The sequence below is a fragment of the Equus przewalskii genome, unplaced genomic scaffold (genome assembly GCF_037783145.1).
Source record: "Equus przewalskii isolate Varuska unplaced genomic scaffold, EquPr2 contig_452, whole genome shotgun sequence".
NCBI classification, from domain to species: domain Eukaryota; kingdom Metazoa; phylum Chordata; class Mammalia; order Perissodactyla; family Equidae; genus Equus; species Equus przewalskii.
Window position 1 is genome coordinate 384,379 of NW_027227607.1, and position 15,927 is coordinate 400,305.

Genomic DNA, 15,927 nt, shown 5'->3' on the forward strand with positions numbered 1-15,927 from the left:
CATTGCCACAACGAGTTTAGAATTTGTGAATTAAATCTATTAAAAATGACCAACAACATAGTCACCATCTATTGGAGCCATTGCTAGAGAAGAAACAACTCAGAGACTGAGCTTTCTTGAAAACTAAAAACAGCTTTCCTCACCGTTATTGAAGGTGAGAGATCACAATGCTGAATTCTGTGTTCATAAAGTTTTGAGGAAAAATATGTGCTTATGTTTTCTGGCAGGGATTGGAGAAAAAAGAAAAATAAGGGGAGAGGAATAGAATATCTTATGATCTTTTGCAACAACAACATACACTCACTCTTGAAAGACTAGGTACAGATCCTTTCAAATACATACATATATATATATATATATATATATATATATATATATATACACACACACACACACATACATACATATACACACATATACATATATTATTGTATACATTCAATATTTCCACCAGTTAGAAATTAGATTTCAAGTTCATCTTAATTGTTTAAACTTATGCCAAAAAGTAAGATTGTATCATTTTAGGTGACCCTAACATTTTTGTATTGTCAATAGGAAACTCAGGGTGACTTCATGACTCATTTAATTCCAATTGTAAAAGGTGAGTAGAATAATATATCTAATCCAGAGCATCCTTCTATATTCCATGAAAGATCAACTGCACAGAAAATTCACTTGAGAAATATTGAGAAAGTTTCAAGGAAATTTGCACCATTTACATGTCCACATTCAAAGATGTGGAAGGAGTGAGCATCAAAGAGTCATGTCTAGCTGCACACAACATCTGGGGCTGTTGAGTGAATACTGCTCACAGAGCGCTTATAAAGATAGCTCCTTGTTATTTTGAATGGAAAAAACTCCATCTGCAGCTGCGTTTATCTGTGTGTCCATGGAAATTTACTTGACAGAAAAGAATAACGGCTCTTAGGACACAGCTGATATAGATACAGACAGGCTTGGTACTTTTATATCTAATACACAGAAGACATTTAAAAGAATATTGTCTTCGTATACCTATAAATATTCATGCCAATAGAAAAGTATAACTTCAAAATAATTATTATGGATCAAATTTGTCCCCGAAATTGAAATATAGCCATCTGCAAGACTTTTACAGCCAGAAAGTTTGGAAGTCAATCATTCGTAATAACACCCTGCTTGTATTCTGGTGTTTGCAAGGTATTGTCACTATTTAATTAATACGAATAAGGAAAAAATTAACCTCCTTCTGTCCTTCTTTACAACTATCTGCAAAATGCCAGAGGTGAGTGGAAGGTGTGGCTCCATCAATCTGAAAGACGAGAACTAAAGAGATGATTGAATATTTTAAACTAAATTAAAACTATCACTCAGAAATACTGTTATCTTTCCAGATGGATCATGTGCTCACAACCCAAGATGAATCAATAGAAAAGAAAAAATGTAACAGAATTCATCCTGCTGGGATTGACCCAGAATCCAGAACTGTGGAAACTCTTACTTGCTGTGTTTTTAACCACCTACTTGATCACATTATCAGGTAACCTGCTCATTTTGATCATCATGTATATCAGCCCAGCCCTGGGTTCTCCCATGTACATTTTTCTGTTCTGTTTGTCCATTATAGATTGTTTCTATTCTTCTTCCATAGCACCCAAAATGATCTTTGATTTGATCTCTGAAAAGAACACCATATCCTTCAATGGCTGCATGACTCAGCTCTTTGCTGAACATTTCTTTGCTGGAACTGAGATTGTCTTGTTAATTGTCATGGCCTATGACCACTATGTAGTCATCTGTAAGCCCTTGCACTATATGAGCATCATGAGAAGACCTGTGTGTGATTCCCTGGCAGGAATGGCTGGGGTTTTAGGGTTTCTTCATGGAGGGATCCAGATTTTGTTCATGGTCCAGTTACCATTCTGTGGCCCCAATGTCATTGACCATTTTATGTGTGATTTAATACCTCTTTTGGGACTGGCCTGCACAGACACTCACACTTTGGGGCCTCTGATTGCTGCCAACAGCGTGTCACTCTGTTTGCTCATTTTTTCTGTGCTGGTTGTTTCCTATGTCATCATCCTAAGCTCTCTGAGGACTCATAGCTCCGAAGGTCATTGCAAAGCCTTATCTACCTGTGCCTCTCATGTCACTGTTGTCATCTTATTCTTTGTACCTTGCTCATTCCTGTACCTAAGACCCATGAATTCCTTCCCCACTGACAAAGCTGTGACTGTGTTTTGCACCATAGTAACTCCTTTGTTGAATCCTTTGATCTACACCCTCAGAAATGCAGAAATGAAAATGCCATGAAAAAACTCTGGGGGCAATTAATGAAAACTGGAGAGTAATAAATCTTGTGAATAGAATATTTAGGCAAAAAAATCTAGTGATATTTTGTATAGATTTATTCCCTCCCCTAGTTGATTACACTTGGGACAGTCAATTATCCTGGCTGGATCAATTTCATTCAGGATCCCCCATGTTGTGGGCAGGGCTGACATATCCATTAGGGCACAGTAGGCATGGTGCCCAGAGCATATGATAGTTTTAGGAGTCCTTGAAATATGCTACTATCTTTTAAAATAAGACAAAATGAATATAACCCAAGTTAGACTTGGAGTATAGTCATCTTTATACCAATGCAGTCATAAAACAGAATTTTTAATATTTTTGTGGAGGAAAGGATCCATGAGGACAAATGTACCAAAGGCCCACAAGTCATAACATTGCTCTGATTGTGGGTATGAAACAGATCAACAGCCATATTCTTGAACCCTCTTTATACCCAGCACTATAGCTAGAATGAAGTTTTATTTTAAAAGAGAAAAAAAAAACTATGTATGGAGAAAGTTTAGAACAGTAGGAGAAGAGCCTTCAAAAAGTACTTTTAATGGAAATATGCTTTTTTTTTTTTGAGGAAGACTAGCCCTAAGCTAACATCTGCTGCCAATCCCCCTCTTTTTGCTGAGGAAGACTGGCCCTAAGCTAATATTCGTGCCCATATTCCTCCACTTTATATGTGGGGCGCCTACCACAGCATCGCTTGCCAAGTGGTGCCATGTCCTCACCTGGGATCTGACCTGGTGAACCCCTGGCTACCAAAGCAGAACATGTGCACTTAACCCCTGCACCACCGGGCTGGCCCCAGAAATATACTTTTTCTTATCTTCCTAAGTTTAGGAGGTTTATATGTCCTCCCACCACAGCAAGACTTCTTTTTCTTTTACTTATAATCTGAAGAAATGTGCATTTACATGCTAAGGTACTTATAAAAAATACATCTCCACCATTCCCTGTGGTATGCAATCATCTACAAAAAGAATTAGAATCAGAATTGGCTGGTGCAAAAGAAATATAATTGAGAGTCTGTAGGGTAAGCAGAAAATATCTACACATTAAAGTCATGTTTTAGATATAGCCAAAGGAAAAGAAGACTCTGAAAACAAAACAGCTTTTATAGAAAATTACCAGTGATATAAGAACAAGTTGATGTCATGGAACTGGACAATGATCACAAATTTGCATTACAGAATTGAACCCATATCATGAACACAATGAAATTCTAAGAGCTTTAGAATGGAAGCTTTGAAGTCAGAGATTAAGAGGTTTGGATCAAGCGGCCTTGATTTCTCATCTTGTCTCCAGCTTTAATTAGCCTTGTAAATGTAAGCAAGTTGCTTCACCTCTCTACCTGTTTTTTTTTTTAATCTATAAAAGGGAGATAAAATTACATGTTTCCTTTAGTTGTAAGAATTAAGCAATTTAAATTGAAAAAATGAGTCAGCTGAAAAATAGTGAAAATTTCTGAGATGCTATATAGCTTTCAGAGATGTCCCCAGTGCGTAAGGTATCCTGGGACTACCGTTCATGACAGAAGACCAAGAACCCTGCTACTGTCTTTCATTAAGCATGATCACAGGAGGACCAAGCATGTGACCCAGCTTCACTTCTCTTCAAAATATGTCATTATTGCCATCCACTTACAAGTAGGGGCAGCATAACAGTGAGTAATTATCTCAGCAATGAAAGCTATTGGGGCTAATGATCAGGTCTCTGGAGACCAGGAGCTAGCCCATCACCAGCTATCTATTCTGGGGTTAAAATGCTCTTAAATCTCTCTGGGGTTACAAGTGGCAGAGATGGTTGGAGCCACTGTGAGATGTCTACATAGAACTAATTTCAAAACCTCTCATTAATGATGGATTCTATCCTGATTAGTCCTCTAGAAGAAGGAGGAGAAGGGAGAAACCAGTGCTGTGAATAAAAAAACTATCTCTGTAAAGAGCTTGTGATTCCCAGGGAAAAGCTCAGAAACCTGTTTGTAGGAGTAGATTTCTTACCCAGGGATTTGTATATCATGTGATGCTGATATTTCTCATGGTCTCAGAACCTTAGGTTAGATCTCACCTATATAAGAACCTTTAAAAAATGGATGTTTTGCTTTATGTCATTCCTGTGTGTGACTACCTTGTAAATATATGCAAGCAACAGTATGTTTAAAAAATCAAATTTATCTTTTAAATATCTAGTTGTAGTTCCCAAGAATGATGGAATGAAATTGGACAACGTAAAAATAAGGATAATGAGGAGGAGGAGAAGATAGAGGATCATAGCTAATGTTAATTCAGCACTTTTTGTGAATAAGTCTTCACCTAAGCACTCAGTTTATGTATTTTGAGGCAGCTAATTTCTGACCTTAGATTCTTTCTGTCCTTAATTTATTTGAAGCCTATTTGGACATAATTCTGACCTACTCATAGGATGGTGTGAGCATCAATAAAACAATGACAGTACAAATATATTATGACAAGCTTTTTTGAGTGTTTGCAAAGTGCTTTATATTCTTTCTGTTACATAATTCTCACTGCAGCTCAATAAATGCAGTAATGTGGATACTCAAATTACATAAATTAGGAAACCAAGGGATGGAAAGATTAATTATATTGCTGAAGATCAATTAGGCAAAACATACTGAATCAGAATTCAAATCTGAGCTAATCTGACCTAAAATCTTTGTGCTTTAATGAAACCTATTTTGCACCCCCCTTAATATAAACAGTTAAGAAGTTAAATTTCTTACATTCCTCTCTAATCTTTGTAACTCTATTCTTGAAACCCTTTTGCCTTCATTGTTTAAACCAATTTCATGGTAGACTTGCTTCATAGATAGGCCAGGCTGAAAACATATGAGTTGGAAAAGAACCGGCTAGTGACTAGTCAGTAATATATAACTCCATGAAACTTTTGCATTCCACATAACAGGACGTTTCTTTGAAATTATTGTCTTCTCCATCTGCACTAGTTTGTACATAAAGAAGTAGCCTGTTGCTTATATCATGTTACTTTAATAAATAAAAACATTATTTAGCAAATATGTTTGATATGAAAGTGTGCTTACCCTATGGGTGCCCATTAAAAACAAAAAAGCAATCCACTTGAGGGAGGGGAGTTCAAGAGAAGTGAAACACTATTTTTTTAAGAAGCTCATCAGTAGCCACATAACAATGAGCTGCAGAATAAAAATCTTAAATACAGGTCTTCTCTTTTTACACCACAGGTATATTTTCAGCAGTACTTAAAATTCAGAGGCTTGCTCTATCTCTAGCCTTTATTCTTCTGTTTCCCTTTTCCCACTGGCAGGGAGGGGAGCTATCACTTGTTAGGCTTCTGTCGACCTGTCAGATACTATGCTTTTCATAAACATTTTCCTTTCATAAGGGCATAAACTAAGGATTTAAAAGCCCATTTTTTGACAACAAAATTGAAGATCCGAAAAGTTTATTTGCCTAAGATGCCTACTAAGCTGAACAAATAAATAATTTAGCCCCTGAGAGTAACTTTTAAGGTGGCAGAGGCTGAACCAAGTTTATAGAATTGAAGAATAAGGTTGAGGAAAGAAAAAGATGATGAGGACTAGAAGAATATCTACCAAAATGTTGATAGTGATTATCTCTAGGTAATGGCTTATAGGTGGATTTAAACACACACACACACACACACACACACACAAACACACCCTTCTATTTTCTTATTTGTTGCCCATCTTTATCTTATTTTCTAAATTTTAAAATAGATATGTTTTTGTGGGAAAAAATATTTTACATAGTTTCCAAAGTGGAGGGGCCGGCTTGGTGGTGCAGCAGTTAATTTAGCACATTCTGCCCAGGCCTCGCTGGTTCGAATTCCAGGTGCAGACATGGCACCACTTGGCAAAGCCATGCTCTGATCAGCATCCCACATATAAAGTAGAGGACGATGGGCACAGATGTTAGCTTAGGGCCAGTCTTTCTCAGCAAAAAGAGGAGGATTGGCAGTGGATGTTAACTCAAGCTAATCTTCCTTAAAAAAACAAAAAAGAACAAAAATAAAAACAAAATGGAGACACAATTACATTTGTAAACAATATTAGTAATAATTTTTAAATAATATAGAAAACTGATGATATTTACTCATGTGTTATTCCAGCAGATTGAAAATTTTCAAAAATAATTAGCAATCATACGTTGTTTGGGCCATTGATAATCAAGATTTGGACAAGTAATAAGACCACACTAGGATCAGATCTTTATGCTATTTGATATTTTAAATGTACTAAAAATAAAGGTGCTTTTCAAATTTCAACTAAAGTAAGTATACTTTTCTAGAATCTCTTGTGATAGAGTTATGACAAGATGGCAAAAAGATGGGCTCTTTTTTAATGAGCCTCATCATGATTTCATATTTTTTAGTTGATTAGAAAATTGGTTCAATTACACTTTTATAGCTAACAGCAGAAATAAACAGGTGTATAATTCAAGGTCTCAATTATACTGCTATTATTCATCAGACTATCAAAATCTGACAAATTGAAAGAAGACAATATTTTGTCCAAGAACTCTGTAACTGTTGTTTTTGTTAGACATAGAAGTTTGGAGATAAATTAATAATTATCTCTTGAGGATCTTCTGAATTTATTGTTTCTTGAAGACTGATTTTGAATACTTGTAGTAGAGAAATTGCTTTTCATATTAATTTCTATTTTTTCTTAGTGTAAAATGTAGATATGTTGCAACATGGTGAATTCCAGATTATTTGTCAAACAAAGGATAAGTTTATTGTAAATCATGGGAGCTATACGCTTAAAAGGGTGAAGCGTGGGCACGGACATGGTCAGAGTATGTAAAACCAGGAAACAAATGGAATGAACATGGGTCTATGTTTCAGATTCCACAACACTAGCATCTCTTGGAATCTGAAACAGAATTAGGAAAACTATAAGGTCACTTTGTATCACTGGCCAAAAAATAAGTCATTCTACTCTAAGCACAGTATATATTTCAAACTTCAAGGTAGGGTATATTTTGAAGCTGAGTTAAGATTTGCTCATAGATTAGCTATTAGATGAGAGAGAGAGGAGAGTCAATGATGACTATCAAATTTCTGGGGATGAAACAAAACTGAAGTCAATGAAGGACTAGGGTGGAGAATCTCTGCTGGATAAGGAATAAGCATATAGCTACATCTTCTCAACTCACTAATCCTACAGAACATAATGGGAGCTGAGGTGGTACCTCCTGTCTCTCATTCAGAACACTATTAAAACCCAAAAGCCTTAACAAATCTCTCATGCTTACATACTCCAAAAACGAAAAACCTCCCTACTTGGTTTTCCCTACTCTTTCCCATCATTTTCATAAAATTATCTTTATGATAATCTTTTGGGGTTTACCTGATATACAAAGAGGGCACAATAAAATATGAACTTTGTGTTCTCAGAGAAAATACCCTTTCAATACATCTCTCTTCCAGAAGAATTTCCAGGGACTAAGTCACTCCTTGAGAACAGGATTTAGTGTGATTCTATGCAGTGCTTTGCCTACAGAATCAAGGACTGTGTCTGGGTTGTTTTTCATGAAGAAATCAGCTTGAGTTTATTTATGCGGTCTAGTATATTCTAGATTTTTTTTTTAAGATTTTTTTATTTTTTCCTTTTTCTCCTCAAAGCCCCCCAGTACATAGTTGTATATTCTTCGTTGTGGGTCCTTCTAGTTGTGACATGTGGGATGCCGCCTCAGCATGGTTTGATGAGCAGTGCCCTGTCCGCCCCCAGGATTCGAACCAACGAAATGCTGGGCCACCTGCAGCAGAGCGTGTGAACTTAACCACTAGGCCATGGGGCCAGCCCCATAGTATAATCTGTTTTTGATGTGCCCTTTGGAAAAATCACATGTGTTTATTGTAAATGAAAAACAAACACAAAATTATAAATATAACTTCAGAGTAAAATCGAATCCAACCATAAAGTTAAGTGTTGTGGTCATTTTGATACACCTACTTGTAAACACATCCCTATCCATACCTACAGAGGCAGAAATAAAGAACAAAAGTTTACAGTACTGGGCCAGATGTGGTTTCATTACCTGAGTTTTAAATTCATATTGTGTTGTAAATGCTTGCTATGACAACAAATATAGATAAATGTTATCTTTTTTAAAAAGGCAAACATAATCTGTATACCATGGAACATAAAATGGTGGAGGAATACATAACTTACTGGCATGAATCAGTAAATTTAAGGGCTAACAAAACCAGGAAAACTATCTAATAGTATTACACAGAATTGTTGTTACATCTAATGAGATTTTTCATCCATGTCTTTATTATGCTTCCTTCCAAAGCAACATTTTAAAAATTTCCTTTCACAAGGAAATTGTCAACAAAATTCAGCCCTTAAGCAGAATACCTGGGACAGCTGACCAGAGAACTCAAATAGTCCCAGCTAAAATGAGACATACAAATGGAAAGCAAACCAATTCATGGTAAAAGGAACTAAAGGAAGCATTTTACCAAGTGGATTAGAAAGAGTCAAAGCCTCCTTGATGATATACTTAATAATGACTCTGGACTTTAAATAAATCTACACAAGTGCATATCAGAGATTGATCATAAGGACACTGATAACAGAAAGGTTACATGCAGAAAGCATGAACAAAATAAAATGTGCAGAGGAAGATTAGTAGATAAAAAAGCACTGTGCATTTTGGCAAGATCAGACTTGAAGGCAGAAAGATCTGGATTTAAATTCTGGATCAACCTTGGCTAAGTAACCCAGTCTCTGTGAATACAGTTTCATCATTTTTAAAAGCAAACCATGTCAACATTTTATGAGACAATATGATATTATGTCTTTAAAGTGATTCACACAACGCCTAACACCAAGTCAAAGCTCAATAACGTATACATCATTTGTGTGTGTGTGTGTGTGTGAGAGAGAGAGAAAGCGAGAAGTCACATGTACACAATGTTTAGACATTTATTTCAGAATTTCACAACACATAGTTTATTATATTTAATCATGGTTATGCTAGTTATGGTTAGTCTATTTTACACACTTTAATGATTTGAGTTCAGTCATTCCTAATTATATTTTCCTTGCTCTCAAAGTCTCAAGCTACAGATTTTTTCTGATATTATTGTACATAAAAATCATATGTAGCTGACCATCAATAACTGATCTGATGAATATTCTGGAAAGCAGAGTTGGAAGACTAGGATAGTAACATTTCAATAAGGGTATACAGCTCATCATAGACTCTCAATACCACACATTGATGAAGACTCCATCTCAGACAAATATGACAGAGAGAGGCAATGTTTCTCTGCTATGCAATTTAGTGTAAACTGTTAAGAATAAATTAAACTCGTGTCCAATCATTTGCCTGGTCAATAATACAGGACATAGGATGGATAAGACATAATGTCAAACATTCAAATCATTTTTGCTCTGGAAATTTTTGATGATCTCTCAGCTCTTAATATGACAATAAGAATTCTTACCAGGAATGATGGGTTATTTATTTCCCTACTGAACCTGTATCTTCCATCCACAATTGATTATTTTTTCCAAAGATTATTCATGACATTTTTTACTGCTGTAATTTTCAGTGTATAAATCAAAGGGTTGGACATGAGTGTAAAAATACAATACAACACAGCCAAAATTTTGACTATGGACAAATTAAATGATGGCCACATGTAAATTAATCTACAGAGCACAAACAACAGGGTGACAACAGTGAAGTGGTGTCCACAGGTGGAGAGGGCTTTGTGTCTCCCCTCTCCACTGTAGGATGTCAAGAACTGCAGGATGACAAGTTAGGAGGCAGCCAGCATGAAGACATTTCAACAGGCACATCACACCGCTGTTGGTGACCACCAGCAAACTGATGACATATGTGTTGGTACAGGCAAATTCCGGCAAGGGGTACAAGTCAGAGACAAAGTGGTTGATCACATTGGGCCCACATAATGGTGACTAAAGGACCAGGAGGAGCTGAACCAATGAATGCAGGAAGTCTCCCAGCTGAGTCACCAATACCAGCAGGGCTCATAGATGATTGGTCATGATGGTCATGTAGTTCAGGGGCTTGCAGCTGGCCACGTAATGGTCATAGGCCATCACTGTGATCAAAATGATCTCAGTTCTTCCAAATAAATGGGCAAGAAAGAATTGAGCTAGGCAACCCTCAAAAGAAATGGCTCCCCCTTCATACAAGGAGTTAGCAATGAGTTTGGGGGTCATCCACGAGGAATAGCAAGTATCAATAAAGGACAAATATGAGAGGAAAAAGTACATAGAAGAGCCCAAGGTGGGGCTGAAGACAATGGTGATAATGATAAGTAAGTTGCCCCAAGAGAGGCCAGGTAAATGACGAAAAAGAGCACAAACAAAACTTTCTGCACCTCAGGGTTTTGCAAGAGTCCCAACATGAAAAGTTCTGTGATGTTTATTGGACTATCCATGAATCCTGAGACACAGCAAGTACTGGGGTAAAAAGAGAATTTCCACAAAAAATTTGTTACTATCTCTTTCAAGACATTTCGAGAAATTGAGGAAATTAGCATTTGTGGAGTATAATTTACTCAAATCCTGAATCCCTAAACAAGGGCCCACTAATAATGTGAATCATTTTCTGTTTTTCTAATTAGTAATTTTGACAAAGTACAAAGTTAAATAGACAAAATAAACAGTTCCCTAAATATTATATCTCTTGTATTTTAACCAAGAATGATTTTTTTTATGTTGGAAATATCATTATGGAGCTTTCATAAAAAAAACATATAATTTTATTTATACATACATATAAAAGGTCAGTATATATCAACATTAGCATACTAACAATAATCAGATATGGGAAAATAATTTCCCTAAATATTTTTTACAATTGCTTCTTTAGATACACATTTTCAACTCGCAATTACACTTCTCAGTGCACATGGGCATCTCTTCAAAAATTGAATTCCTCATCTCACTTACTCCTCTTTCTATACTTCCTTGACCAGACACCGTAAACATGAAGTCATTCTTGACTTCTCCCTTTACTAGTCTATCTCATAATTCCAAAATTAGTCACCACATCTTACCGAATCTTGCCCCCTAAACTTCATCCATACATCCATTCGTTTATTTATTCCAAAACGATATTTGAGCACTCACCATACCCTAACCATAGTTCTCAGTGCAAGATTTAGATCATTTAGAAAAATAAGCTGACGGTTGTTCTAACAACATCTTATGGGGCCTCCCATGCCTTATATCTCACCTAGACACCTACTTAATCATCCTTAGGGTGGTCACAGTGATATTTATAAAATTCGATCATTTGTTCATATCATTACTCAGTTTAAAATTTTATGAAGGCCCCCCTTTGTCTTCAAGATAAAATCTATGCATTTTAGCTTCATTAAAAGTCCCTGGACACTACTGACTTATCCATGTTAAACTCCAGCTCCCAGTCCTGCCCACTACCATGTGTTTTAGGCATATTAAACTACTCAAAATTCCCTGATCAAGTCATGCTCACTCACACCTCATTGCCTTCCACATGCTATCTCCCTTGTCCGAACACACACTTTCACAATTCTACAGATTTATTCTTATACATCCTTCAAAACTGTGTTCAGGTATCATAACCACAAGGAAGGGGATCTCTTTCCCTACCCTAGGCTAGATTATAAGGATTTCTATTGTTTTCCTCTAACATTCAGACTTGAACTCTATCCTAGCTCTTTGTACACTACGTTGTATTGTTCTCCAACCACCTTCCCACCCTACTCCTGGAGTAGCTGGAAAGCAGGAATTCTTTGTTTAATATCCATGTTGCCAGACCTAGAGCTGTGTCCAATGACTATTTGTTGAATGAATAAAAAACTAAAACCAAAAAATATAGGAAACTTACAACATCTGGATCTAAGGAGGTTGATATCTTCTTACGAGAACTTTTATTAGTTGCTAACATGGCAGAGTGATAGAAACAATAGGATTTTTAACGGGTCATCTGGTCCATCTGGTCTTTCTTCCTCTGCTTTCAATGATGTATGTATTAAGTGACTAGATAGGATTAAAGAAAATTCCTGCAGGGAGAAAAAACTGCCGTGAGAAACTGGATGGTTTCATAATCTTGTCTTCTCTGATTTAGATATCTCCCACTATGATAAGTGATCTGGGTTCAAAGACTGAATAAGGCATCTCATTTATTTATGGGCTACAGGAGACCTCTTGAACCATCACTTTCCATTGTCATTGCTAAAAAACCATTAAGACCAGTGATTTTTGTGGTGGTCTGGTGCAAATGTCTTTAATTTAAAGGTGCTAACATATTGACCTAGAAATATTAAGTAATCAGCCCAAGTCACAGAAGCTAAGTTGTGGGAGATTGAACACAGACCCCATGTCTTCTGACTCCCCAGGTTGTATCCCCCTCCTATACCATAAGGTGTCCTCTCAGAACCCAGATTACTCAGCTCACGCAGAGGATACAACAAATAGAAAGAAGAGAAAGTTGCTAGCTCTGCTTTTTACAAGCTGTGTATCAGCAGATCCTCTAAAGAAAACGGGAAAAAAGTAATTAGAATGTTCATGATGATTAGACAGTTTAGAAAATATTTAAAGGAGCAGGAACAAAATTACTCTCACTACTACCATCAAAAAGAAAAATTATCAACTTTCTAATGTTTTTTCTTTCTTTCCTCTATATACAAATCTTCATTCACTTCTTCTCTGCACTTTGAAACTATACTATATATTTAATATATTATTCTGATTAATAGTATAATTTAAACATTTTCCCATATCATTATAACTTTTTGAAAGCATTGCTTTTATTTATTATACATTATTCTGTCAAGTAGATGTATCTAATAATGAGTCATAATTTCTAATTCCATGAAGAATCTCATTATGCATTAAGTTGTTTCTGGGACCATAGGATAATTTCTCAGATGTATATACTGAACAGAGGGCTACAGATATTATAAAGAGTTTTGATATCTCTCACCAAAGGGTCAGTCCTAATTTACAGAGCTATCACCAAAATGTGGTATGTACCTATTTCTTTCACCCTAGACAGTAATGGATATCAGGGTTTTCCTTTTTTTTTTTGCACTAAATTTCATCTTTCCTTCTTAATTCACATTTGTTTGACTACTGGTGATATTGAACAACTTCCTATGCTTTTGTATCCCATATATTCTCCTTTGGAAATTGTTAAAGCTATCAAGAGTAATTTAGAGTGCACTGAGAAGCACCTTTGTGCATAACCAATCTTTCTCAATCTCAGCTGCCTACATGATAACTCTCGAGGTTTGTTGCTGAAACATCAGTTGGAACCTGTGGAGAAGATTTTATGTCCATCTAATTGATCTTTCTGAATGTGTAACTCAGCACTTTCTTATCCATCATACCACTTTTATTATTACAATGAGACTGAAAATTAGGTTTTATTTTCCCCTTCATAGATGAAGAAATTAAATATCAGTGAAATTTATTCACATGCCTACTATCCCAAGACTAGTAAGCGGTAAAACAGAATTTGACCACAACTATATCCCATGCCAAACATATGCTTTCCATTTCATCATTCTATTAGGTTAGTCAAAATGCCTGAGAGCATCATAAGTCTTTCTTTCCTAAGTAGCACAATTGGATGGAAATAGTACTTTGACTGGAAGTCAGGAAGTCTGGGTTCTAGTCCTGACTCTGCCATAAGGTAACTGTGAAGTCTTTGGAAATTCACTTCGTCTTCCAGAACCATAGTGTTCTCACCTGTGAAGCTGGAGGTAGAGGAAAGGTTATCACCTATAACTCACTGCAACTGGTTGTAAACTGAACTTTTCCCTTGCATTTGTGAGCTACTGTTCTCATTTCATAAATCTCATGATAATCTGATAACTGGTTTGAATCCCAGCCTTTCCCCTTACTGATGGTGTGACCTTGAGCAGGTTTTTAACCTTGTAATGCCTCTGTTTCCTATTCTGTGTTTTTTCTAAAGAAACAAAATCTATTTTCACTCTTTCCCACAGTTATCTCCACAGTAATGACCCTCTGGGACATCTCTCGTCAAGATCACTCCTTTAAATCCCTGTCCACCAACCCTCTGATTTTGGTCTGTGCATCCCCAAAGTTAGTTACCCCAGCAATTGCAAGTCTGAAAGAAGTATTCAAAAAAGTCTGCATGCACCTTGAAAGATGAGCTACCCAAAACCATAAAGAGAATATCACATTCAAATTATTTGTGAGACAAATAAAGTTGGAATTCATCTACAATTCTCTGGATTCATAGCAGGTTTGAAAGGCCCGCTCACAATTTCAATGCCCCAAAATGCCTTCCCCTAGTAGCTGGGGAGGAAACAGACCTAGCTACAACCTTAGCAATGAGACAATTGATCTTACATATTCCATGTTCCTTGCAGACACAGCAACCTAAAGCACATAAAAAAGCTAAAAGATTGGAACCCTTGGATCTAGGACTCCAAACATGTATTTCAGTCTCCTGGTTATACTGCAGTATCTTGGTATCTTGGTCATCAGAAGACACATTTTAAAGAATCCACCAACCCAAGAAAACTATAACCTCTGGTTGTGGTTTCAAGAGACTTTCTTCTAAATTGGGAAAGCCTCATTCATCCAGGCAAGATTTAATATCAAAGTTTACTCTGTGGTTGCTTCTAGAAAAATTTTCTGACTTAAAGATGAGAGGGAAAGTCTCACCAAAATGATAGTGGGAAGAGAAGCATTACCTGCAAACAAGAGGTTCTGGATAGGAGGAGTCAGAAAGAAAACAATCAAGGAATAGAGGTTTGTTTTTATTTTTTCTTAGAGAGTGAAAACAAACATGTATTGATGTTTAATCCATTTCAGGCTCTGTACTAAGTTGTTTGTATGCATTATCTTATTCAATCTCCACAATAATCCTAAAAGCAAGGGGTGCTATCATTACAATGAAGATGTTGTATCAAAGAGAAGATAATCAGCATGCTCAAGCTTACTGCCCACTACCAGGAGGTGACCCAGTTTGGCCTTTTATTGAAGCCATTTGAATACACATCATGGGTTTGAAAGGAATGATCCTGAAGTACTAGATGGTCACTTGTAGTTGGCTGGGAAAACAGATTCCACCAACAGGACTAGATGCTCAATCTAGATAAATGCTAGATTTAGGGCCAAAACTTCATTAAATCAGAACTTTCATACCTGGGACCTAGGATCCAAAGATAAATTACATTGGGAAATCCAACCCAAAGAATCCCAAAGAGCGTCCTGTCCTTGTTTTTCTAAAGATTGGCACCTGACCTAATATCTTTTGCCAAGTCTTTTTTTTTCCTGCTTCTTCTCTCCAAAACCCCCCAGTACATAATTGTATATTCTAGTTGTAGGTCTCTCTGGTTGTGTCGTCCTCTTTTAAGAAGCTAGATGTAGAAGCACAGGTGCTCACCCTTAGTTTCCATTTATGCTTTGTTATAGAAAGGATTGAGGCTTAGGGTGAAACACAAAAACAAAATAAAAAAAAAAAGCAACTCTGGGATTCTAACAGACATGAGTGATCCAATGAATGTTTTATTTCAAAGAGAAAAAATATATGTATTACAGTGTTAACCCAGCAAATGAGCAGTTGAGAGGATTGTGGA

The 15,927-nt window shown here is 36.3% G+C and overlaps 1 protein-coding gene and 1 pseudogene across 1 annotated transcript; one reads left to right on the forward strand and one right to left on the reverse strand.

The window, feature by feature from the left end:
- Positions 1-1,373: 1,373 nt before the first annotated feature.
- LOC103565638 (olfactory receptor 4C45-like) lies at positions 1,374-2,330 on the forward strand. Its single transcript, XM_008541745.2, is given in 3 exon segments — positions 1,374-1,414; positions 1,416-2,278; positions 2,281-2,330. Coding segments are annotated over 3 exon segments (954 nt in total).
- A 7,525-nt stretch (positions 2,331-9,855) lies between these two features.
- On the reverse strand, positions 9,856-10,764 carry LOC139081312 (olfactory receptor 4C3D-like; annotated as a pseudogene).
- Between the last annotated feature and the right edge of the window lie 5,163 nt (positions 10,765-15,927).